General features: G+C 42.6%; 1 protein-coding gene across 3 annotated transcripts in view; it reads right to left on the reverse strand.

Moving 5' to 3' along the window:
* GMCL1 (germ cell-less 1, spermatogenesis associated) overlaps window positions 1–26,782 on the reverse strand; it is a 182,993-nt gene that overhangs the window by 72,652 nt on the left and 83,559 nt on the right. For all 3 annotated transcript variants that reach the window (XM_073622005.1, XM_073622006.1, XM_073622007.1), the window contains 2 exons: window positions 15,639–15,704; window positions 7,485–7,569 (listed from right to left, as the gene is read on the reverse strand). In XM_073622005.1, the coding sequence (XP_073478106.1) occupies window positions 7,485–7,569; window positions 15,639–15,704 (151 nt within the window). The remainder of the gene's footprint in view (window positions 1–7,484; window positions 7,570–15,638; window positions 15,705–26,782) is intronic.

The following is a 26,782-nucleotide window of genomic DNA, read 5'->3' on the forward strand; positions in this document are numbered from 1 at the left end:
GCGTTGTACAATTGGGCATGGCCACCATATATGTGCATGCGTGCCTCTTTCGCTACAACCCCTGAAACATTCTGGGGAGTAGGATGGTAGAAATTTGGAGATCCTAACCAGGACCAAATACCACCGCATGAGAACTTTATAGTTTGCTTCTGATGCAACAACATTTTGGGATGCAATTCTGGTGTTTGTCAAAATATTTGACCAGTCTTCTGCTTTCAAATCAATAGCTAGGCCCTGAGACCACTGTACAGCGTATGACGGGAGCGCAGCTGGGGGGGGATGTGAGGTGGGCATAGACGGGATATAATACCTGGGGCATGTGGGTCAGAGTCACACATACCCTCGAACATGGACATATTCAGTCCCGAACTTGATCCAATTACTGTATGGATAAAATGGGAGATCTGGAGATAGCGAAAACACTCCTGGGGTGGGAGTTGCGCTCGTGTTTGGAGGACTGGGAATGTTTTTATAGAGTTGCCAGTGACCAGGTCGCATACGCGACTCAACCCTGCCTGGGACCAAGCACGGAATGAAGTGGGTTCTGTGTAGGCCAGGTAGAAGAGTGGATGGCCAAAGAAAGAAAGCAAGGGTGTGTGTGGTGACATTAGTTTGAATGGTTTTTGTAATTTATCCCAGATTTTTAGGGAGTGTTGCGTTATTGGATTAGTTATAGGGCCACGGGCTGAGGCGGGCAGCCATAGCAGATTGGCTATTGCGAGAGGATGGAGGTCTATTGCTTCTAAAGCAACCCACAATGGGGTCTCAACTTTGGCATGATACAATGTGATTTGGGCCAATTGGGCTGCGTGATAGTATCGTAGGAAATAGGGTACCCCTAGGCCTCTATTAAGTTTACTACGTAATAGTATGGAATGCGAGACCCTTGGGTTCGTGGAGCCCCATATATATTTGAATACTCAATTTTGTATTGCTCGGTGAAAATAAGGTGGGATCGTGATCGGGAGGTATAGGAGCTTCGGTAGGAGTGACATTTTCGCAGCCGCCCAAGCCATGAGACACACAGGGGATATCAGGAGTGAAGTAAAGAAGACAAATGTTTCAACAAAGGGAGATAGTTCGACTGGAAGAGGTGTTTTTGGTTGCTTGTCAATTTAATTCCCAAATAGGGTATAGAAGAATTAGACCATAGGAAAGGAAAGTTCCCTTGAAGGCGTTCGAACTCCGTTCGTGGTAGAGACACATTGAGGGCCCAAGATTTTGCTTTGTTGACCTCCAAACCTGAGATTAATGCAAATTTATCTAAAAGTCGAATGAGGTTAGGGAGGGTAATGTGTGGAGAGGTAACGAATAATAATGCATCGTCAGCAAATAGACACGGTTTGTGTGATGTGGAGGCTATTTCCAAACCATGTATATTTGGATTAGCTCTGATCAGAGTTGCGAGGGGTTCGATTGCGAGGGCAATTATTAAAGGGGATAAGGGGCAGCCCTGTCTCGTCCCTCTTTGGATAGGAAAGCTTTCTGAGCGAAACCCAGAGTATTTTATGTATGCTTGGGGATGGGTGTACAAAGCATTTCTCCATTGTAGAAAGTGTGGACCAAAACCCCAGCGCTGCAAGATGTAGTGCAAATATGACCAAGATACCGTGTCAAACGCCTTTCTTATATCGAGAGACAGGAGATGCATAGGGATTCCATGGGATCTGGCCAAATGTTGCAATAGGACAGCACGTCTAATGTTGTCCCTAGCTTGCCGCCGGGGTATGAAGCCCACCTGATCTTTATGAATGAGCCCCCCAATGATTGGATTGAGTCGTAATGCTAGGATTTTAGCTAGAATCTTTATATCCACATTTAACAATGATATGGGCCTATAGTTGGACCAGAGAGTATTGTCCGAGTTAGGTTTGGGGATCATGGAGATTATAGCAGTCAATGTGTCTCGGCCAAAGGAGTGTTTTAGTAGAGCATTAAAAGAGTTTGCAAGAAGGGGGGCCAACGTGTTCGCAAATTTTTTGGAGTATGTACTAGGGAGGCCGTCCGGACCCGGACGTTTGTGGGGTTGAGGTGTCTTTATAGCAGTGAGAAACTCCTCGACCAAAACCGGGCCTTCCATTGACTCACGACTGGCCTCTGATAGTTTAGGCATTGATAAATTTTGAAATAGTGCCTCTGCTTGATTCAGAGAGAAGGAGGTTTTTGCCTCATAGAGGTCGGCCAACCGCTTGCGGCATTCAGAGAGCACCCTGTCCGGGTTGCTCGTATGATTATCTTTAGCCAGCCTAAGTCTGATGGGGTCCTGGGCCCGGTCTGGCCGTCGGAGGCGCAAAGCTAAGAACGTATCCGGCTTGTTAACCTTTGTATATGTTGTGTGACTGGACCTGCGGATAGATTTGTCTGCAGATTCAGCTAAAAGGAGGTCCAGCTCTATTTTGGTTTTCTCCAGGATTTGTCTATGGGTTTCAGTGGGGGAAGCATGGAATTGGAGGAAATAATGGTGAGTACCTGACTCTAATTGTCGTAGTCTAATTGTTTTGTCCCTTTTGAGATGAGTGGCAACTGAAATACATTTGCCCCTAATCACCGGCTGCAAGCCAACATTTCTATCTCAGAGTCCAATCCTTGGTGTACGGTGGAAAAAAGTTGGGAGAAAATCACTAGTCTTTTTACCTTATATTGATGACCCTAATTCATGAAGAGGATTTTGGGCACAGGAAACTCAAAAACGAAAAAAAATCTAAGATGGGTATACTGAAGCAGCAGTAGTACCAGCCCCTTTAACCCTTTTTTTGCACAAGCTAATATAAATATCTTTAGACTAAGATTAGTTAAAGCCAACAAACCGTATCGCATTTCTAAAAGCAGATACCCTGGAGAATGAAATAGTGGTAGTTCCAATTTTTTATGTCAAATTTTCAGCAAAAATACATCAATGTTAATTTTAGTGTCGATTACTTAACTAAATAATTTAATTTAACCCAATTAAGATCACCCAATTTTTGGTAAACCATAAAGATGAGGATTGTGCTCAACAAGACTCTAGTCCGACCACACCTGGAGTATGCGGTCCAGTTCTGGGCACCAGTCCTCAGGAAGGATGTACTGGAAATGGAGCGAGTACAAAAGAAGGGCAACAAAGATAATAAAGGGTCTGGAGGACATTAGTTATGAAGAAATGTTGCGAGCACTGAACTTATTCTCTCTGGAGAAGACATGCTTGAGAGGGGATATGATTTCAATTTACAAATACCATACTGGTGACCCCACAATAGGAATAAAACTTTTTCGCAAAAGGGAGTTTAACAAGACACGTGGCCACTCGTTAAAATTAGAAGAAAAGAGGTTTAACCTTAAACTACGTAGAGGGTTCTTTACTGTAAGATTGACAAGGAGGTGGAATTCCCTTCCAGAGGCGGTGGTCTTAGCGGAGGGCATCAATAGTTTCAAAAAACTATTAGATAAGCACCTGAACATCTGCAACATATAGGGGTATACAATGTAATACTGACATAAATCACACACATAGGCTGGACTTGATGGACTTGTGTCCTTTTCAACCTCACATACTATGTAACTATGTGGTGAGTAAATAGGTACCAAACACCTCAAACCTTAAAATTGCATGCATCCATGAAACTATGACGAACTTCGTTACCCAAGATTTTCCTACATTTTAGAAGCCCTTACAGGTCATCAGTTTAACTGAAAATTGGCTGAAGAATTATTGCCATGCCGCGATGTGCAATATGTGTTGCGCATGCCAGTTTTCATACAAAAGCAACCCCATGTATGGTTTACATATTATTATACAGGATTTATATAGCGCCAACAGTTTGCACAGTGCTTTACAACATGAGGACAGAAAGTACCGTTACAATACAATTCAATACAGGAGGAATCAGAGGGCCCTGCTCGTTAGAGCTTACAATCTAGGAGGGAGGGTCAAGTGATACAAAAGGTAATAACTGTTGGGGATGACCTGATGGAGAAAGTAAAAGTACAGTTGTTAGGTGGGGGCTGGATAGACTTCTCTGAAGAGAAGGGTTTTCAGGGATTGTCTAAAAGCAAGCAGAGTAGGAGATAGTTGGACAGATTGGGGTAGGGAGTTCCAGAGGATGGGAGAAGCTCTGGAAAAGTCTTCGAGGCGAGCAAGGAAGGAGGTGACTAGGGAACTAGAGAGCAGGAGGTCTTGGGAGGAATGAAGGGAACAAGTAGGTTGGTGTTTTGAGACTAGGTTAGTGATGTAGCTGGGGGGAGAGTTGTGGATGGCTTTGTAAATTATTAGAATAGCGAGTGGAAGCCTGTGGAGGGATTGACAGAGGGGTAGCAGACACTGAGCTGTTAGTAAGGTGGATGAGCCTGGCAGCATCATTCACAATGGACTGGGGGGGGGGGGGGGTAGCATGTGTAAAAGTAATCCCGTGAGGAGGGAGTTGCAGTAGTCGAGGTGGGAGATGACCAGGGAGTGAACTAGGAGTTTTGTGGTGTCATTGGTTAGGAAGGGGCGTATTTTGGAGGAGATGTTGTGGAGGTTGAGATGGCCAGAACTGGAAAGTGTTTGGATGTGGGACTGAAAGGATAGCTCAGAGTACAGGGTTACACCTAGAACCTTGGCATGCGGGGACGGGCCGATAGTAGTGCTATTGATTTTGACAGGGAGATCGGGGCAGAGGCACGTGGGGGAGGAAAAAACATGAGCTCAGTTTTGGATAGATGGAGTTTAAGGAAGTGGTGAGACATCCAAGCTGATATGTCTGTTATTAAGTTAGTGATACGTGAGGAGACTGAAGGAGTGAGCTGAGGGGTAGAGATAGATTTGGGTGTCGTCAGCATAGAGATGGTATTGGAAGCCATGGGAGGCTATTACCTGACCCAGGGAGGAGGTGTAGATGGAGAATAGGAGAGGCCCAAGAACAGAACCTTGGGGGACCCCGACAGAGGACAGAAAAGGAGGCAGTAGAGTTGTAAGTGACACTATAGGTGCAGTTGGATAAATAGTATGAGAACCAGCGAAGAGTACAGTCATGGAGACCAAAGGCATGGAGTTTTTTTTTTTTTTTTTGAGGAGGGGGTGGTCCACTGTGTCAAAGGCAGAAGAGAGGTCTAAGAGTAGGAGTACAGAATAGAGTCCATTGGATTTAGCTGTTAGCAGATCGCTTGTGAGTTTTAGGAGAGCAGTTTCTATGGAGTGTTGAGGGCGGAATTCAGACTGAGGGGGATCAAGGTGGTCATTCTTGGTGAGGTGGTCACTTGGTTGTAGACCAGAAGTTCAAGGAATTTGGATAAAAAGGGGAGAAAGGAGATGGGACGTAGGTTGTCAAGATTGGTGGGGGTCTAGTGAGGGCTTTTTAAGAATGGGGGTGACTAATGCATGTTTTAGAGAGTTTGGGAAGCTGCCTGAAGAGAGGGAGAGATTGAAGATGTGAGTTAGAGAGTGTAGAATAGAGCCAGAGGGTGAACGTAGCAATTGTGATGGAATAGGGTCCAGGGGGAGGTGGTAAGGTGGATGTTAGAGAAAAATTTAGCAACTTTATCTATAGTGGCGGGGTTGAATGAAGGAAGTAATGACTGTACATGTGAACATTGGGTGTTAGGTGGAGAAGGCATCAGTACAGTGGATCTCCTCACAAACTGCATCAATCTTCTGTTTGAAGCAATTGGCAATATCCTGGGCAGTGAGTAAGTGAGTGGGTGGAGGACTAAGTAAATAGATGAAGGTAGAGAAGAGTTGACGAGGACAGGATGATAAGTTGTTAATGAGGAGTGATAAAATAGGTCTGCTTGGTAGTGAGGAAGCAGGAATTGTATTTTTGGAGAGTAGATCTACAACGGTTGAAATCTTTCTGAGACTTAGTCTAACGCCACAGGTGCTGAAGTGCGCAGCTTTTTTTTCAGACTTCTAGTGGCATCTGTTTTCCAAGGTTGTAGGGGACGTGGCCTGATTATGTGTGTAGTGAGGGGGGCGAGCTTGTTTAGGGAGGATGATAGTGAAGTGTTGTAGACATAAGTGGCCACAAGTTGTTGTCCACGGAAAAGTAAGAGAGAGGGGAAACCTTCTAATGGGGACACCAGGTCTGGTGACCTGGGGGGCCTCAAGGAATTCCCTTAATTTGCAGGGATTTCTTCCCTTCCTGTTTGACTATGGGGCAGGAAGTGAAGGGAAATCTCTGCAAAAAAAATCTGAAAGGGGTTATAACCTTCCCTTGCTCTATCCAAAATGGAAAAAGAAAAAAAAAATGTTTTCTCCATAGGTCTACTTTAAACCCAAAAGCAAAAATATAAAATATTGCATCTTATTAATTAGATGTGGTGGCTGCATTAGTTTTCTTTACCTCTGTTTTGACCTGGTGATCTGGCCAGTAAAACGCCTCCTGTATTATTAGAATGCCTCCTCTCTGGATAAAGGAGCACAGGAGCACAGTTGGAAAGCAGCATTGTCAGCCTGGGGAGGAGGGGAGGGTTAGCTGTACTAGCAGATTTATACACACTAACAATATGAAGCCAAATGCCCGCTAACACTTTATAAGCAGTTACAGCAAACCGTTTTTTTCCTTTTGGAATAAAGGTACATAAAGAAAATGTGATCATTGTAAGCACTTCTGTCAGTAGTAAATGGTTTGTCTCATCTTTGTAACTGATACATTTGCTGTAGAGCTTAATCTTTAAAAAAAAAAAAAAAACAGAGCAGGACAGATCACCAGATGAAAAATAGAAGCGTGAAAAGCAGTCACCACTCCTAAGACATGGTAAACTGCAATGTAATAAAGGTTTGCTTTTGAATTTAAATACCAATGTAAAGGAGTGCCGATGCAGTCTTTCAGCCAGCATTTCCAAAGCTTGCTTGTCCACAGCAGTGACAAGTGTCAGGAAAATCAGTAGTCAATGTATGGACAAATGGGGACATTTTATAAGACTCTGGTTCAGCCACATTTGGGGTATTCCATCCAGTTCTGGTCACCAATCCTCAAGAAGGATGTGCTGAAATGGAAAGAGTCCAGAGAAGGGCAACAAAATAAGGGGCCTGGAGGACCTCAATTACCTGGAACAACTACAAGCACTAAACTCATTCTCTCTGAAGAAGAAACACTTGAGAGGAGATATGATAGTGATATACAAATATTTCAGCGTAGGAAGAAAAACGAATCAGTTTCAGGGAGTGTAAGAAGACGCACATTGAGACTGGAGGAGAAGCGGTTTAACCTAAAGCTGCGTAGGGGTTTTTTCATTGTCGGGGCAATAAGGACGTGGAAGCCTCTTCCACAATTGGTGGTGTCATGGTGTCAGCGGGGAGTATTGACCTTTTTAAGAGACTCTTGGACTTGCATCTTAGTGAACACAACATACAGGGATATGGGAATGATTATTCACATTGGCACACACCCAGGTTGAACTTGAATAAAAGCGATGAACTGGAATAAAAGACATTAAACTTTACCAACTAAGAAACTAACTATGAAACAGGATTTTCCATGTGTTGCAGATTTGGACAGCAAGGTTGTCCATTGACATAATTTGGTTACCTTTTTTAAAGCAGTGTATACATCCATTTCTACCTGCATTACAAGAAGGTCAGGCGATGAGATAAGCTGCTTCATCATATTGATGCTGCAAACACAAATATCACTTATTAGCATAAGGTAAGAAAACATGTTAAAAAGCATATCTAAAAAACAAACAAACAAAAAAAAAAAATACAACAACACACACACACACACGGTCTTATGCTAAACACATCTGCCAACATTCTAAACTGTACATAGGGGAAAAAGAAAATCCATCAGATGCTACACATTCTCCATTTTTAAAAGAGAAGTATGGCTTGTTTTTTTTATAATTATACTTACCTATGTGGATGGAGCATCAGACTTATGCTTCATCTGTCCCCCAGCATCTCTGCACTGAGAACCGAGCCACTGAACACCGCCGATGGATCGGTTCTCACTACTCCCCGAGCAGAGAGATGCTGCCTGTCAGTCAGTATCTCTCCTGCTCTGATCCTCTACGCTCATTGGAGCAATGAGCTGTGAAGGGGCAGGGAGCAGCCATCTCAGTGCCTCGCTGAGAGGCTGAGACAGGCATCAGTCAAGGCAGCTGGTGGATCCAGACTTGGTAGCAGTGACGTCAGCCCGCTCTCCTCTGAAAACGGGTCACAGGAGTGCAAAACGAACTGCACTCCTGTGACCCAGAGGAGAAGCCCAGCCTAAAAAGCTCAGGCTGGACTTCTCCTTTAATCTTACACACCCTGTACTGGCATTTGTAAACTGCTTGCTCTGTGTTACAATTTCATTAATGCAACAAAAGCTGCATTTCAACTTTAACTAGCTACGTTTATGGACTTTATTCAGTGCTCTGGATAAAAGGAAGCATTGATACTGGAATAATCAATGTCTGCTGATCTGGACTGCTGATAAACTGGCAGAGGTATGTCACCAATTGATTAAAAGGAGTGTGTAAAACAAAAGTGCTTTAAAAAAAATTAACCCCTTTTGAAAATAATAATGAAATGCATTTAATCATATCAAACCAGTAGTTAAAAGTTTATTTAAAAAGGGGGACTACGCCCATAGATGTCAAAAGCTGACGAGTCATCAGGGGTTTCTTATTCCCCTTTACATTGAGGTCCCTCTTACAGCTCCTAAATTCATCTGCCACAATGTGTTCCACAATTTGATGACTACTCCCAACTGTTGAGGAATTACATGAAAAAGGGGAAAATGGAAGCTTATCACCTGATAAGCAGTGAAGAAAACTGGGTTTAAAGGGTTGGTTAACCCACATGTCCTACTTAATATAATCTGCTCGGTCTCCTAAGGATACGTCCCCCTGTGTGTGTGTGTGTTGTATAAAAGAAAAAGCTGTATATACGCACACCTTATCTGTGAGGGATGATCAGCAGTCGCATGACGCTCCAAATCTCTCCTCTCCCCGTCTGACAGATGCAGCGGGAGGGGCCGAGATTCCCCTGGTGACGTCAGTCTAGAGGAGAGGAGAGGAGGATGAGAATGAGAGGAGGAGGATGAGAATGAGAGGAGGGGGATGAGAATGAGAGGAGGAGGATGAGAATGAGAATGAGAGGAGGAGGATGAGGATGAGAATGAGAGGAGGAGGATGAGGATGAGAATGAGAGGAGGAGGATGAGGATGAGAATGAGAGGAGGAGGATGAGGATGAGAATGAGAGGAGGAGGATGAGAATGAGAATGAGAGGAGGAGGATGAGAATGAGAATGAGAATGAGAATGAGAGGAGGAGGATGAGAATGAGAATGAGAGGAGGAGGATGAGAATGAGAATGAGAGGAGGAGGATGAGAATGAGAATGAGAGGAGGAGGATGAGAATGAGAATGAGAGGAGGAGGATGAGAATGAGAATGAGAGGAGGAGGATGAGAATGAGAATGAGAGGAGGAGGATGAGAATGAGAATGAGAGGAGGAGGATGAGAATGAGAATGAGAGGAGGAGGATGAGAATGAGAATGAGAGGAGGAGGATGAGAATGAGAATGAGAGGAGGAGGATGAGAATGAGAATGAGAGGAGGAGGATGAGAATGAGAATGAGAGGAGGAGGATGAGAATGAGAATGAGAGGAGGAGGATGAGAATGAGAGGAGGAGGATGAGAATGAGAATGAGAGGAGGAGGATGAGAATGAGAATGAGAGGAGGAGGATGAGAATGAGAATGAGAGGAGGAGGATGAGAATGAGAATGAGAGGAGGAGGATGAGAATGAGAATGAGAGGAGGAGGATGAGAATGAGAATGAGAGGAGGAGGATGAGAATGAGAATGAGAGGAGGAGGATGAGAATGAGAATGAGAGGAGGAGGATGAGAATGAGAATGAGAGGAGGAGGATGAGAATGAGAGGAGGAGGATGAGAATGAGAGGAGGAGGATGAGAATGAGAGGAGGAGGATGAGAATGAGAGGAGGAGGATGAGAATGAGAGGAGGAGGATGAGAATGAGAGGAGGAGGATCACGTGACCGCTGAACAGCGCTCCGGATAAGGTATATAGATGGCTTTTATACTACACACACACACACACACACACACACACACACACACACACACACACACGTGGGGAACATATCCTTAGAAGACAGCAGATTATATAAAAGACATGTTATTAAAGTAGCAGCAGGGAGGGCGGGGGCGGGCCCTGAAACAGGAGAGGCAGGGAAGGGGAGGGGACGGGGGGGGGGGGGGGACATAAGAGCGGAAAGTAGAGATAGCAGGCTGTGGATGACGGAGGCACGCAAACTGACCACAATGTCAGGGCTGAGCAGCCATAGGGGAGGGGAGAAACTGGCAGGATCAGCCAGTTTTTTTTTTTTTTTTTTTTTTTTTTTTTTAGGTGTTACAGGGGTCCAAAGGTCCAAATGACAACACAAGCACTGGGTCTTATAACATGCTTTAAAGAAGCGATATCTATATCTATATATCTATGTTTTTTTTGGTTAACGTAGGCTTTAACTTTTAAATACTGAAAAATAGTTTTAAGATGGACAAATTAGATTCTCTTTTTTTAAATGGGAAAGGTTTTCATGCCCTTTGATGTTCGTAGGCAATGAAAGAGATTCCTAACTTTATACAAATGTGAAAAAGCCCTCAACGGGGGTGAATGAAGGGCTGCAGAGAAAAGACAGGAGGTGTATGAGGGGAAAGAAGGCTGGAAGAATAATGGAGATCATCCCACAGTTGTAAAGAGGTGAGTGATGGGGTAAAGCTCGCCATATACCAATCGAAATTTGTTCAGTGTGTGGGCTTCCTCTAGAAGTATGTGTAAATAATGTGGTGATTAACATGTCTTATACAGTACAGTAATATCTATTGATCTATCATCTGTTCCATTCTATTATTTTTATGTTCACTGATTATGTTGTATAATGCAAATCATCTCTACTAGAGATCAATAAAAACAAAAAAAAAAAACGGGTTGAACATGTAGCATGTTCTCAAAGGTGTACTTGTCCTATAAAGTGGTTCTAAAGTTACAAGGTTGTTCACCTAAATGCACTAACCGCATTATGGTAAAAAAAAAAAATTTCACTACCCCTTTGCTTACCCGCTTTCCCAAAACTTACCCGAGCCCTGTATCGATCCAGTACTGTGCTCCATCTGCAGCAGTGTTGCTTTCTCTTCCTGGTCTCACTGAACAGATTGATAGCAGCAGGAGCCACTGGTTCCTACTGCTATTAATCAAATCCAGCAAGGCGGGAGCTGGGATGGGGCCAAGCTACACTATGTCTATGAACACAAACAGACCAGCTCGGGAGTGAGCCAACACGTCTGTCCCCATAGCAGGTGGCCTGCTATGGGAGCAGACACAGGAGAGAAGGTGGCAAGAGCGGTGGTAGGGGACCCTGCCAATGGTTTCCTCTGCTGTCTCTGAGCCAGTGAGGAGAGAGAGACAGAAGCTCGGCTGCTCTCAGGCATAGCGCTAGGTCGAGATTGGGCTCAGGCAAGTACTGATGGGCTGTCTGTACTGATCTCAGCCGGTATGGACGAGTTGTTCCCAAGTAGTGACGTACATTTCCAATGTTACTGCGCACTCTCGCTCTCTTTTCACTGCCTACTTTGCCCTGGCCTGCCTGGTCACCAGCATGAGTGTAGCTCGCTCACAAAGCGGCTCCATAAATGTTGCTCTGCTTCCTTTCCCAACTGTAAAGTGCACTGAATTCAGTATCACAAAATATACATTGTTGGCCAAGTTCATATATTCAAGCCTACTAAAACTGCCCAAAACAAAACAGGGTTAGTTGCTGCAAATGTATCTGTCAAGTACCGAACTGCAGTCTGTCGGCTGGATCGAGATTGCTTGAGAGCTCTGCCAGCAGTGAATAATCCTGCCAGCCACCCTTTAGGATGTAGCTTCAGCTCTTCCTATGTTTTCATGCATTCGATGTGGAAGCAAAGCTAAGCAACTCAACTATGCACAGAAATTTTTAATGCATGGCTGTAGCAGGAGGCAGTTTGTTCGCCAAAAGGGCTGGAGAGAGGTACAATAAGGACTGTCTGCAGACAACAGTGAAGAATGGTGGAGGTTCCTTGCAAGTTTGGGGCTTCATTTCTGCAAATGGAATTGGAGATTTGGCCATGATCAATGGTGCCCTCAATGCTGAGAAACACAGGCAGATACTTAGCCATAATGCCATGCCATACCATCATAAACCCCACTGAAAATCTGTGGAATGACTTGAAGACTGCAGTCCATAAATGGTCACCATCAAATTTAACTGAACTTGAGCAGTTCTGCAAAGAAGAGTGCCCAAATATTGCAAAGCCTAGATGTGCAAAGTTAGTAGAGACATATCCCAATAGACTAAAGCAGTGGTTTTCAAACTGCAGTTCGGGGGCCAGATGCAGCTCTTTGCTTGCCTTTATCCAGCCCTTGGGGCACTTTTCCTTCCACTGATGCAAGACGCTATTCCTCCCACTGACACAAACAATGGTATAATAATACCAGGTAATGATAACAGGGCACTATTCCTCCCACTGACGCCAACGATGGGGCACTATTCCTCCCCACTGACACCAACAATAAGGCACTATTCCTCCCCACTGACACCAATGACAGTGCACTATTGCTCCCCCTAATGCCAAAGTTGCACGGTTTACTCCCACTGTCGCCAAGGCAATTTCTACTCCCAGTAGCCACAGTCAAGCCCCCCTTAAGCCTAAAGGACAGTAAACCTTCCCTTTGTTTAGAAAGTTTGGAAACCCCTGGACTAAAGGCTGTAATTAAAGCAAAAGGTGGTTCAACAAAATACTGACACAAGGGGGTGAGCCTTTTTCCAACTCAGTGATTCTGTTTTTTATTTATTTTTATTTTTTTCTGACATGTTGGTGTTTTAATCTTTCACTTGGAGGTTAAAAGTTGCACTAGTAAACACAGTTGGATAAAACAAACTGTCTCCATTTCAGGCTGCAAAGCAACAAAATGCGATTATGTTAAAGGAAGGTATATGTGCATGGGGCGGTCCTTAAGCAGTTAAAGGTTTCAATCATGTCTCCCCTTTCCCTTCTTTCCTCCAGACTGTACATATTAAGTTCCTCAAGTCTCTCTTGAAAGGTTTTATCTCCCAAACCTTTTACCATTTTTGTTACCCGTCTCTGGGCCACTAATCAGTTTGAGGTTAGGATTTGCCCATCTACAAAATTTCCATAACAAATGAATGCATCGTTAAAATTCTACAGCATACAAAAACAGAATAGACAAATGTATGCTTTATGCCAACCAGTAATGATAAGGTACTTATTTGTTCCAGCAGGACTGTGCCCCTGTGCATTAAGCCATCGCCATAAAAACTTGGATTGAGAAGTTTGGTATAGAAGTTTGGTATAGAATTTTGGTATAGAATTTTGGTATAGAATTTTGGTATAGAATTTTGGTATAGAATTTTGGTATAGAATTTTGGTATAGAATTTTGGTATAGAATTTTGGTATAGAATTTGCATACATTACCACAAAAACAGTTATAATCCTCGGTAAGAAAGTGAACCAAGGCTGGCCATAGAGGATTCATTTTTTTTTTTTTAATCAACCAAGCAGGTTGAATGCAAAATGACTTGATTACCCCATCCACACATTCAAGGTGGGTGGGGGAATGCTCCCGCTGTGCTCTTGAATTCTGTCAACGGGAGACTTCCCTGCTGTCAGAAGACACTGCCAGCGGCATTGATCAAGCGCAAAATTTTGGGCGGCTGTACAGAAGCCGATCACTTGATCAACTACACGTACAAAAACTCTGCACACACATCAATCAAAAATGTTCTGGTCCCTGCTGAACTTCAATGCGTGCATAGCCAGTTTAAGAAAAGCCTCTAGGCTGAAGAAAAAGGGGATGTTGAAGCTTCAAAAGAAAAAAAAAAAAAAAAAAAAAGGGAATGGGGGAGGGACAATTTTATTTTAATTCCCGTGAATTTGGATAGTTAGTTGAAATCCAGAAAACATTCATAATTCCTGACCAGTGATAAGAAAAATGTGAGCATCTATTTGTAGAGGAGGGCACAGGCTTCAACAGATGGGTGAGACAATTAGTTTGCTGTATTTTTGGTATTTACATAGAGTCATGAGATGCACTGAAGTTCTTTACAGCAGGGATGACAATTCATGACAGCCATTCTAAAAGAGTAGAAACCATGCCAGTGTCCACAAAACCAAATTGATAACGCACAGCTATAATTCTGGGTAAGAAAGTGAACTAAGGCAAGACTAGATCTGCTACAGGCTGAACAAAACCAACCACGTTCAAGGTTGAAAAGTAGAAAAAAATAAATAAAATTTTATTTCCCAGGGGAAAAACCCAATAGTCTAGAGGCAGAAAGATCAGAGTACTGCTTGGCATCTATGCCCAAATGTTAAGAGAATGCTTAACCACTTACCGACCGCCGCACGACGATGTATGTCCAAACTTTGGCGGCGGATATCGTTGTTATGGCAGCAGCTAGCTGCCATAACCCCGGTATCCCCGTTTTCGTGCAGCGGCCGGCTTTCAGATAAAAGTGGTCCCTGCAGCGGATTCGCCGCAAGATCACTTTTAACGGTGGCGGGAGAGGGCCCCCCCGCTCCCGCCGCGATCCGGGGCCCTCCGCCGCTTACCGGAGCCGTCGGTAGCGGCGGAGGCGATCGCGTCCTCCTCTGTGGTGTGTCTGGAGACGAGTGAGGCTAAGATGGCGCCCACTCGTCTCCATGACACTGCTGAGCGGAAGCGATGTCAAAACGTCACTTCCGTCCACGCCTCTTAAAGGCACATTTTTTCAAATGTCATTTTTTTAAAATGACTTTTTTTAATTGCATTTTAGTGTAAATATGAGATCTGAGGTCTTTTTGACCCCAGATCTCATATTTAAGAGGTCCTGCCATGCTTTTTTCTATTATAAGGGATGTTTACATTCCTTGTAATAGGAATAAAAGTGACACCATTAAATAAATAAATAATAAAAATTAAAAAAAAAATTTTTTTTAAAACCCCCCCGTCCCGACGAGCTCGCGCGCAGAAGCAAACGTATACGCGAGTAGCACCCGCATATGAAAACGGTGGTCAAACCACACATGTGAGGTATTGCAGTGACCGGTAGAGCGAGAGCAATAATTCTAGCCCTAGACCTCCTCTGTACCGCAAAATATGCAACCTGTAGAATTTATGGAGATTTTTGAGGGTAAAAGTTTGACGCCATTCCACGAGCGGGCGCAATTTTCAAGCGTGACATGTTGGGTATCAATTTACTTGGCGTAACATTATATTTCACAATATAAAAAAAAAATTGGGCTAACTTTACTGTTGTCTTATTTTTTTATTCAAAAAAGTGAATTTTTTCCAAAAAAAGTGCGCTTTTAAGACCGCTGCGCAAATACGGTGCAAAAAAAAGTATTGCAACGACCGCCATTTTATTCTCTAGGGTGTTAGAAGAAAAACCATATATAATGTTTGGGGGTTCTAAGTAATTTTCTAGCAAAAAAAACTGTTTTAAACATGTAAATACCTAAAATCCAAAACAAGGCTGGTCCTTAAGTGATTAATAATGTAATGAGGAACCAAAAAAGTTGCAGGCAGGTCTTAAGGAGCAGAGAAAATACCCAATCAATACAAATAAAAGGTGCAGCCAACCAAAAATATAGATCCCAGATAGAACCCAGGGGCAAAGAAAGACTTAAAATAAAATACAGGTCATCAGTCTCTTACCTGAGCTCTTTAAATAGGTCAACACTTTGATGGGTCATTAGGTTGTTGAGAAGCCATTCAAGGCACCTGTGATAAGAAAGAATGTTGATGAGCTGGCTTGCCATTAAAATGTTAAAAGAAACCTGTGAATTTAGGTAATGGATAAATATAGTGAAGTTCTCACATAACAAGCCGTAAAACTGCTCTTAAATTTTACTGCTGCCAGCTGTCCATTGAAGCACACACAAAATGACTTTCAATAAGGCCCATACAGTGATCAATCTATAATTTTAATGGTAGGTTTATTTTAACAGTGAGAGACAGAACAGAAATATCCAGAAAAATGCATTTCAAAAAAGTTATAAATTGATTTGCATTTTAATGAGTGAAATAAGTATTTGATCTCCTATCAATCAGCAAGATTTCTGGCTCCCAGGTGTCTAATATACAGGTAACAAGCTAAGATTAGGAGCACTCTCAAAGGAAGTGCTCCTAAACTCCGCTTGTTACCTGTATAAAAGACACCTGTCCACAGAAGCATTCAGATTCCAATCTCTCCACCATGGCCAAGACCAAAGAGCTGTCCAATGATGGCAGGGACCAGATTGTAGACCTACACAAGGCTGGAATGGGCTACAAAACCATTGTCAACCAGCTTAGCGAGAGGGTGACAATAGTTGGTGCGATTATTCGCAGATAGAAGAAACACAAAATAACTGTCAATCTCCCTCGGTCTGGGGCTCCATGCAAGATCTCACCTTGTGGCGTTTCAACGATCATGAGAACAGTGAGGAATTAGCCCAGAACTACACGGGAGAATCTTGTCAATGATCTCAAGGCAGCTGGGCCCACAGACACCAAGAAAACAATTGGCAACACACTACGCCGTGAAGGACTGAAATCCTGCAGCGCCCCCTGCTCAAGAAAGCACATTTACAATATCATTTCTATGCTGATGACACACAAATCTATCTCTCCACCCCTCAACTCACTCCATCAGTCTCCTCACGCATCACTAACTTACTAACCGACATATCTGTATGGATGTCACACCACTTCCTCAAACTCAACTTGTCCAAAACCGAGCTTATAATATTTCCTCCCCCACGTGCCTCTTCCCCTGACTTCTCTGTGAAGAGCAATGGCAAAACCATCCACCCGTCCCCACATGTCAGGGTGCTAGGTGTTATCCTAGATTCTGAACTCTCCTTTCAGCCCCACATCCAATCACTTTCCAAAGCTTGCCGCCTCAACCTCCGCAACATCTCTAAACTACGTCCCTTTCTAACCAGTGAAACTACAAAGCTCCTGATTCACTCCCTGGTTATCTCTCGCCTCGACTACTGCAACTCCCTCCTCATTGGCTTACCTTTAAATAGACTATCCCCCCTTCAGTCCATCATGAATGCTGCTGCCAGACTCATCCACCTTACAAACCGATCAGTGTCTGCTACCCCTCTCTGCCAATCCCTCCATTGGCTGTCACTCGCCCAACGAATTAAATTCAAAATACTAACAATAAGTTACAAAGCCATCCACAACTGTGCCCCCAGCTACATCACTAACCTAGTCTCAAAATACAAACCTAAACGCCATCTCCGTTCCTCCCAAGATCTCCTGCTCTCTAGCTCCCTCATCACCTCCTCCCATATCCGCCTCCAGGACTTCTCCCGAGCCTCGCCCATCCTCTGGAATTCCCTACCCCAATCTGTCAGACTGTCTCCAAATTTATCCACTTTTAGGCGATCCCTGAACACTTTCCTCTTCAGAGAAGCCTATCCTGCCTCCATCTAACAACTGCATTATTTTCTCCATTAGCTCATCCCCCACAGCTATTACCCTTTTGTATAACTTGACCCTCCCTCCTAGATTGTAAGCTCTAACGAGCAGGGCCCTCTGATTCCTCCTGTATTGAATTGTATTGTACTTGTACTGTCTGCCCTAATGTTGTTGTAAAGCGCTGCGTAAACTGTCGGCGCTATATAAATCCTGTATAATAATAATAATAATAATAATAAAATAATAATAATTTACAGGTCTGTTTCCTAAAGAACATCTGAATGATTCGGAGGACAACTGAATGAAAGTGTTGTGGTCAGAGGAGACGAAAATCGAGCTCTTTGGCATCAACTCAAGTCACCGTGTTTGGAGTAGGAGGAATGCTGCCTATGACCCCAAAGACACCACGTTCACTGTCAAACATGGAGATGGAAACATTATGCCTTGGGGGCGTTTTTCTGCTAAGGGGACAGGACAACTTCACTGCATCAAAAGGGACAATGGAAAAGGAGTGGCTCAAGAAGAACAATAATAAAGGTCCTGGAGCGGCCTAGCCAGTCTCCATACTTTAATCCCATAGAAAATATGTGGAGGGAGCTGAAGGTCCAAGTTAACAAATGTCAGCCACGAAATCTTAATGACTTGGAGAGCATCTGCAAAGAGGAGTGGGACAAAATCCCTCCTGAGATGTGTGCACATCTGGTAGACAACTACAAGAAACGTCTGACCTCCAATTGCCAACAAGGATTTTTAAATGTATTTTTCTGGATTTTTTTTTATTCAATCTTTCACTGTTAAAATAAACCTACCATTAAAATTATAGACTGATCATTTCTTTGTCAGTGGACACATGTACAAAATCAGCAGGGGATCAAATACTTTTTTCCCCTCACTGTAAAGCACATTTGTTTTAATTTCTAATTTCACTAGCTAGAATACACACACTACAGTGCATAAGGTTTAGACAGGTGTGAAAAAAATAAAACTCAGAAAATATATGTTTTCTAACCCAAATCTCCCAGTGGCCACACTTCAAGGGTAAGAAAAGTTGTGGATGGGCTAAGGGTGGCCTGCGTGATGAAACAGCAATGTGTGCAATGGCTTGATGTCCAGAAACATATCAGAAAAACAATTTTGCGTGACAAAACTTTGTAAAACATTCATCGCCAAAACAGATTACAAATATAAATTTCTCAAATTAGAAAACCCAAAGCTTTTTCCTGGCAGGTTTTACCCTTATGTGGATTTAAGAAATAAAAGCAAAAAAATCTGCTAAAGGTTGAAACATGCTAGAATGGGGCAATTCCAGGCAGAGCTGGGAAGAGGTGTAATGGGACAGTTACTGTGACAGAAAAAAAAAAAAAAAAAAGGGACTCCCGCCAAGGAGGAGTTGTAGCTTGAGATCTTTTAATAAAGCTCATCACCCCACAGCAGTCCAGGAAGATAAACATAATGCCAAGCACGGTTTAATAAATATTCCATTCCAAGAGCCTACTTGACACATTGCAAGAGGAGTTGTAAGAAGACCAGTAGGCAATTTAACTTTCCGTAAAAACCTATCAGTCATCCAATTTATTGAAGACGAGGACCTGGATATAAACCCTTGGGCTTGCTTTATCAGCATCTAGAAAAGCAGTTTCGAAGAAACCATTTGTCACAGATCCATTTCTTAAAATCAAGGAAGTTTGCTGAAACAGACAAAATAAGATCCATGTACAGATGGATTAGAAAAACTATGCCTGTACCCCAAAGTAACCAACCCGATTCATCTGTTACAATTGATAAAAACAATAGCTGGAGTTGGATTGCTTTCTATGGATAGCTGCCACTACACCTTTCATGCATTTTATTATGAGTACGTGAAAATAAAAAATAAAAAAAAAATTATACGTACAGTTGTGCTCATAAGTTTACATACCCTGGCAGAATTTATGATTTCTTGGCCATTTTTCAGAGAATATGAATGATGACACAAACATTTCTTTTACTCATGGTTAGTGTTTGGCTGAAGCCATTTATTATCAACTGTGTTTACTCTTTAAATCATAATGGCAACAGAATCTACCCAAATGACCCTGATCAAAAGTTTACATAGCCTGGTGATTTTGGCCTGATAACATGCACACAAGTTGACACAAAGGGGTTTGAATGGCTATTAAAAAAGGTAACCATCTTCACCTGTGATCTGTTTGCTTGTAATTAGTTAGTGTGTGTAAGTGTGTGTGTGTGTGTGTAAGTGTGTGTGTGTGTGTGTAAGTGTGTGTGTAAGTGTGTGTGAAAGGTCAGTGAGTTTCTGGACTCCTGACAGACCCTTACATTTTTCATGCAGTGCTGCAATGACGTTTCTGGATTCTGAGTCATGGAGAAAGCAAAAATAATTGTCAAAGGATCTGTGGGAAAAGGTAGCTGAACTGTATAAAACAGAAAAGGGATATAAAAATATATCCAAGGAACTGAGAATGCCAATCAGCAGTGTTCAAACTGTAAATCAAGAAGTGGAAAATGAGGGGTTCTGTTGAAAATCAAACCACGGACAGGTAGACCAACTAAAATTTCAGCCACAACTGCCAGGAAAATTGTTCGGGATGCAAAGAAAAACCCATAAATAACTTCAGGTGAAATACAGGACTCTCTGAAAACATGTGGTGTGGCTGTTTCAAGATGCACAATAAGGAGGCACCTGAAGAAAGATGGGCTGTATGGTCGAGTTGCCAGAAGAAAGCCAGTACTACGCAAATGCCACAAAGTATCCCTCTTACAATACGCCAAACACAGAGACAAGCCTCAAGCCTTCTAGCACAAAGTCATTTGGAGTGACGAAACCAAAATTGAGCTTTTTGGCCACAACCATAAACGCTACATTTGGAGACGAGTCAACAAGGCCTATGATGAAAGGGACACCATTCCTACTGTGAAACACAGTGGTGGATCGCTGATGTTTTGGGGATGTGTAAGCTACAAAGACACAGGAAATTTGGTCAAAATTGATGGCAAGATGAATGCAGTATGTTATCAAAAAAATACTGCAGCATTCATCAGCCAGGAAGCTGTGCATGGGATGTACTTGGACATTCCAACATGACAATGATCCAAAACACAAGGCTAAGTCGACTTGTCATTGGCTACAGCAGAATAAAGTGAAGGTTCTGGAGTGGCCAACTCTGTCTCCTGACCTCAATATCATTGAGCCACTCTGGGGAGATCTCAAATGTGCAGTTCATACAAGACAGCCCAAGAATTTACAGGAACTAGTGGCTTTTTGCCAAGAGGAATGGGCAGCTTTACCATATGAGAAGATAAAGAGCCTCATCCACAAATACCACAAAGGACTTCAAGCTGTCACTGATGTTAAAGGGGGCAATACACAGTATTAAGAACTGGGATATGTAAACTTTTGAGCAGGGTCATTTGGGTAGTTTCTGCTGTCATCATGATTTAAATAGAGTAAAAACACAGTAGATAATAAATGGCTTCAGCCAAACACGAACCATGAGTGAAATAAATGTTTTTGTGTTATCATTCATATTCTCTGTAAAATGGCCAAGAAATCATAAATTCTGCCAGGGTATGTAAACTTATGAGCACAACTGTAGATAGTGACAGTCCGAGATTTACATGTTTCAGTTAAATCAGAAATAGGACAGAGGGTTTCAGAGTGCCACAACCCGGGTAAGGGGAAGAGGAAGTCAGGGTGGAAAAAAAAAACCTGAATAGCTTAAAATGGAACTTAAATACAAAAAAAAAAAAAAAAAATACAAAAAGCAAAAAACCACAACCCACTATACTGTGTGGAGTCTGCAGTGCCCCACAGAGTACATAAAGGAATTGATTCTTAGACTATGGGTTGAAAGTGCAACCATCGGGTGATTGGAGGACAGTCCCAGCAAAGTTTTTGCCACTGTTGGCAAGCAGTAAGGAGATCAGAGAAAAGAAGGGAGGGAACAGTGTCCTGTACACCAAGATGCAACATTTACAGGTAAATCAAAGTTTCTGTTATCCTAATTGTACAGTACAGGACACAGTAATTGATTGCACAGAGCCACCCCGAACCGCAACTTCTTGGATCCCCCGCCAACAATGTGGCTTCTCCTCTTCTCTGTGCACCACCATTGGAAACGGCTTCCTATGGGGGTGCATGTGTTATCTATTGACACACAACTTATCTCAGTGGATTAGAAATTCTGGAAGATCTCTGGGCAAAAGCCCGCAGAGCAGTCATAACTAAAGATGCCTGGTAGAGAGACATGCGAGTGCTGGTACACCTGCAGACTGCATTTGGAGTGGGAAGCAAACACAGGGAGATCAGGGACTATGCAACTTAACAGAATTGAGTTGGCTGGTAAAAACGCAAAGTTTTTGAGAAGATAAAAGCAGAATTGTGCCCTAGCTTGTAGAATATGCAAACTGCTAAACCCCTATGGAGAGGGAAGGGCATATTAGAGCTTAGGGCAGGAATCTGAGGATCGGAAGTCAGGGAGAGGTCTATAATGGTAATACAGTAAAAAAAAAACACTGGTGAAAAAATAAATAAAAAATCTCCAGCAGAAGGGGTCTATTACTCTTATCACTAGCAAAAACCTAGAACCTCAGTTTCCAATCACCTGAAGGTAGAAAAATATAACCATGGTCTAAGAATCAATTCCAGTGTCCTGTACAATTGAGTAAACACTACATACAGTATCTCACAAAAGTGAGTATACTCACATTTTTGTAAATATTTTATTAGATCTTTTCATGTAACAACACTGAAGAAATGACACTTTACTACAATGTAAAGTAGTGAGTGTATAGCTTGTATAACAGTGTAAAATTACTGTCCCCCCAAATAACTCAACACACAGTCACTAATGTCTAAACCGCTGGCAACAAAAGTGAGTACACCCCTAAGGGAAAATGTCTAAATTGGGCCCAAAGTGTCAATATTGTGTGGCCACCATTATTTTCCAGCACTGCCTTAACCCTCTTGGGCATGGAGTTCACCAGAGCTTCACATGTTGCCCCTGGAGTCCTCTTCCACTCCTCCACAATGACATCCTGGAGCTAGTGGATGTTAGAGACCTTGCGCTCCACCACATTCCCTTTGAGGATGCCCAACAGATGCTCAATAGGGTTTAGGGCTGAAGACATGCTTGGCCAGACCATCACCTTTACCCTCAGCTTCTTTAGCAAGGCAGTGGTCATCCTGGAGGTGTGTTTGGGGTTGTTAGGTTGGAATACTGCCCTGCGGCCCAATCTCCGAAGGAAGGGGATCATGCTCGGCTTCAGTATGTCACAGTACATGTTGGCATTCATGGTTCCCTCAATGAACTATAGCTCCCCAGCGCCGGCAGCACTCATGCAGCCTCAGACCATGACACTCCCACTACCATGCTTGACTGTAAGCAAGGTACACTTGTCTTTGTACTCCTCACCACACACGCATGACACCATCTGAACCAAATAAGTTTTTCTTGGTCTTATCAGACCACAGGACACGGCTCCAGTAATACATGTCCTTAGTCTGCTTGTGTTCAGCAAAATGTTTGCGGGCTTTCTTGTGCATCATCTTTAGAAGAGGCTTCCTTCTGGGAGGACAGCCATGCAGACCAATTTGATGCAGTGTGCGGCGGGTGTATGGTCTAAGCACAGACAGGATGACCCCCCCCACCCCCCCACCCCTTCAACCTCTGCAGCAATGCTAGCAGCACTCATACATCTATTTCCCAAAGATAACCTCTGGGTATGACACTGAGCACGTGCACACAACTTCTTTGGTTGACCATGGCGAGGCCTGTTCTGAGTGGAACCTGTCCTGTTAAACCGCTGTATGGTCTTGGCCACCATGCTGCAGCTCAGTTTGTATTCTAATCTCTCTTTTCTTAAAGTATGATTTATTTTATTACTCCATTGTTTATGGGTTGGAGGGGTATTAGCAACCCACTTTTGTAGAATGAGTGTGCGAGCTATATAAAAGAGATCTGGTCCACATTACATGCATCTCCACTGGTAGAGTTCCATCTGGAATTATTCCCAGTAGGGATAGTTTGGGGGCATTTATTATTTCTGTCCATGATATTGTATTTAAGGTCAAAAACACTTTATCCCAGTATCTACGGAGCTTGGGGCAATGCCATAGCATATGAATAAGGGAGCCATTGGATACAGAGCATCGCGGACATAAGGGCAAGGTGTATTTGCCCCAAGCAAATCATTTTTGTGGGGTATAATGGGTTCTGTGTAAAATAAAAAGCTGGGTCAGTTGCTGACAGGGTGAGAGATACCTCAGGTAAGATTTCCATAGCTCGAATCCATTCATCTTCATTAAGATCAATCAGATCTTTTTGCCAGTGAATAAGACTTTTAGCTTGCCCATCTGCCTTCACTATGTTTAATAATATATAGTAGATCTCTCCTATTAATCCTCGTTTAATAAACCATACTGAAGTAGCTTTCATTAAGATCTCTGATGGATTGTATTGTATTGCAGTTGGAATGTTAGGGTTTGACTTTGTAAAGGGTGGCGAATCTGAAGATAATGATAGACGTTGCTCTTTGATAATTGGAAGCGTTCTTTCAGTATACTGAAGGGAAATAGGATATCCCCTTCAAATAACTGAGAGAAGAGTTAGCCCAGCCCTTTTCCATTCCAAGAATTTTTATATTTTGTTTAGCTCAGGTAAGCAGTAATTCTCCCATATTAGCATAAGTCTTCTATAACCCTTATGCTGCGTAAGTATGCATATTGTTTCCCAAAGTTAATGAATTAAGTAGGTTATAATTTTCTCTTCTCGTAAAATCTAATAATGGTAATGGTTTAAATTGAGTCATTACTATGTTCCTTATGGGGTCTTGGTTATCTAGCTCCTCCCAGCCACACCAATGTTGAAGTTGAACTGCCATGAAATATAGCCTTGAATTAGGCACCGCTATTCCCCTTCTATCTTTTGCCTGTTGCAGGGTCTCAAGTTTAATTCTTGGTTTACCATGTTTCCATATGAGGTCTTCAAAAGTCGCATCTATTGTCCAAAATAATTTTGATGTCAACCAAACTGGAGAACTGTGTAGTAAAAATAATTGGGGGAGCCACACCATCTTCACCAGGTTTGCTCTCCTTATCATAGTCAATGGGAATTTGCTCCAGATTTTACTTTGTTGTCTAAATTTACCTAGAAGAGGAAGCATATTTTTGTCTATATAATCTGTAACATTTGGGGTAATTATCACCCCTAAGTACTTAAATGACCGAACATATTTCATCTGCCGATTCTGGTGTGGAAGCTCCAACTGTGTCGAATCTATTGGATCAATAGGCATTATTACAGACTTATCCCAGTTTATATTAAATCCTGAGAATATACCAAAATGAGATAACTCTAGACAAGGAATTATATGTATCCCCTAGAAAAACTAGGGCATCGTCTGCGAAGAGTGTTATTTTCTCCTCGCCCATACTTCTCCGAAATCCCATTACATCTGGGCATTCACGAATAGCCTCCGCCAGGGGTTCTACGGCCAGTGCAAAAAGGACAAGGGACAACCCTGCCTTGTTCCTCTCTTCAACAAAAAGGGTAGTAAGCTTGATCCGTTGATCTGTACTCTTGCACTCGAATAACTACATAGCAATTGTATCCACTTTATGAATTTCGGACCTATTCCATAGTGTTTTAGGGAGGTCCACAGATAATCCCACTCAATAATATCAAATGCTTTGAACGCATCCCAGGACATAATGGCTCTATTTCCAGTATTGTCTATGAGCAATTCTAAATTTAAAAATAAATGTCTGATATTAGCTACTGATCTGTTAGGGATAAACCCCGATTGGTCAGAATGTATTCATTTACCAATATACTTTGAGAGTCTGATTGCCATTATCTTTGCCAAGAGTTTAACGTCTGATGTCAGCAATGAGATTGGAAGATATGCATCAGGCCTTGTTTGATCCTTACCCGGTTTCAAAATAGAAATAATCACTGCTTCATTCATCGAAGGGGGCAAGAACCCCACCTCATAGGCATTATTAAAGACTATTAAGAGATCGGGTAGTAGCACATCTCCATACGTTTTGTATATCTCTCCTGGTAGGCCGTCCGACCCAGGAGATTTATTGTTGACTAAGATGGCCACTGCATCTTAGTTCTTCCATTGTTTCTCCAATATCTCCCTTTCATCATCAGGTAACTTTGGCAAATTAACGGTTCAATAAACTTTCATGTCCCCCTCTTGATCTCTTGTCCTGCTTTTATATAACTCCTGATAGAAAGCCCGAAACACTTACAAAATCTCTGGAGTATTATTGGTCTATATTTTTTTATATAACACAGGCACACATATTGTTATATTACAGAGGGGATGGGAGGTTTTTATAGTAGTGGCTTAACAACCACTTTAACTATCAACAGTTGAGTAAACTTTATGTATCCTTAACTAATAGATACTAAAGAAATTGTAGGCTTCGGGCGTATTTATAAGATTTGTCAGCACATTTTCCATTCATTCACTGGGTGAAAAACCGTTCAATGTCATCTGTTCTTTAAAGGGAAAGGTGATTGCTACAAATAAGGCAAAAGTTGCAGTAAACAGAATGTTATGTTTCCCGCACACTGCTCAGCCAAATTAATGGTAAAACTGTTGTAAAAATAAAACATTTTCTTAAAAGTGAAGTGATTGAAGTCTTATGTTCAGAGTTCAAAACATGTGCAGTGTTAGGTCATACTGATACAAATCCATATGCTCTTCAGTATTGGGAGAAGTGTGGGGTAGCATTAAATGGGTGAATAAAAAACAAAATGATGCCAATGGGTCCTGGCTCTTCAACAACCACCAGTGACCAGGAAAGAAGATGACAGGTTTACAAAAAATAGAAGATTTTTAAGCTACTTTTTCTTTACATAATCTAACCTAGGGGTCTTCAAACTATGGCCCTCCAGTTGTTCAGGAACTACAATTCCCATCATGCCTAGTCATGTCTGTGAATGTCAGAGTTTTACAATGCCTCATGGGATGTGTAGTTCTGCAGCAGCTGGAGGGCCGTAGTTTGAGGATCCCTGATCTAACCCATAGACACCAACTGCTGTGGAATAGCTACATACAGTTTGTACGCTGATTGTTTCTGAAGACACCCGCTTCCCTAGTGACCTGCCACTCTATCTATATCTACACCTTCAGTTAATTTTTAAATTTATTTCCTTGCCAATAGAGACACACTTTGTTCCCCTGAGGTGTCCTCCTTTTGTTAGCCAAACTAGCTCATTAGGCGGCGGGTCTTGTTCCACTTCAGAGGTTGCAACGCGCAATGTTTTTTCCCCCTCCTCATCCCTGTGTTTTGCGTGGGGGGGGGGGGGGATTGACCCATGCAAGACGTGCCCCGTTCACGTCGTCATGTTGCAGTGAGGGTCCAAATCCAT

This window comes from Aquarana catesbeiana, linkage group LG03 (genome assembly GCF_042186555.1).
Source record: "Aquarana catesbeiana isolate 2022-GZ linkage group LG03, ASM4218655v1, whole genome shotgun sequence".
NCBI classification, from domain to species: Eukaryota; Metazoa; Chordata; class Amphibia; order Anura; family Ranidae; genus Aquarana; species Aquarana catesbeiana.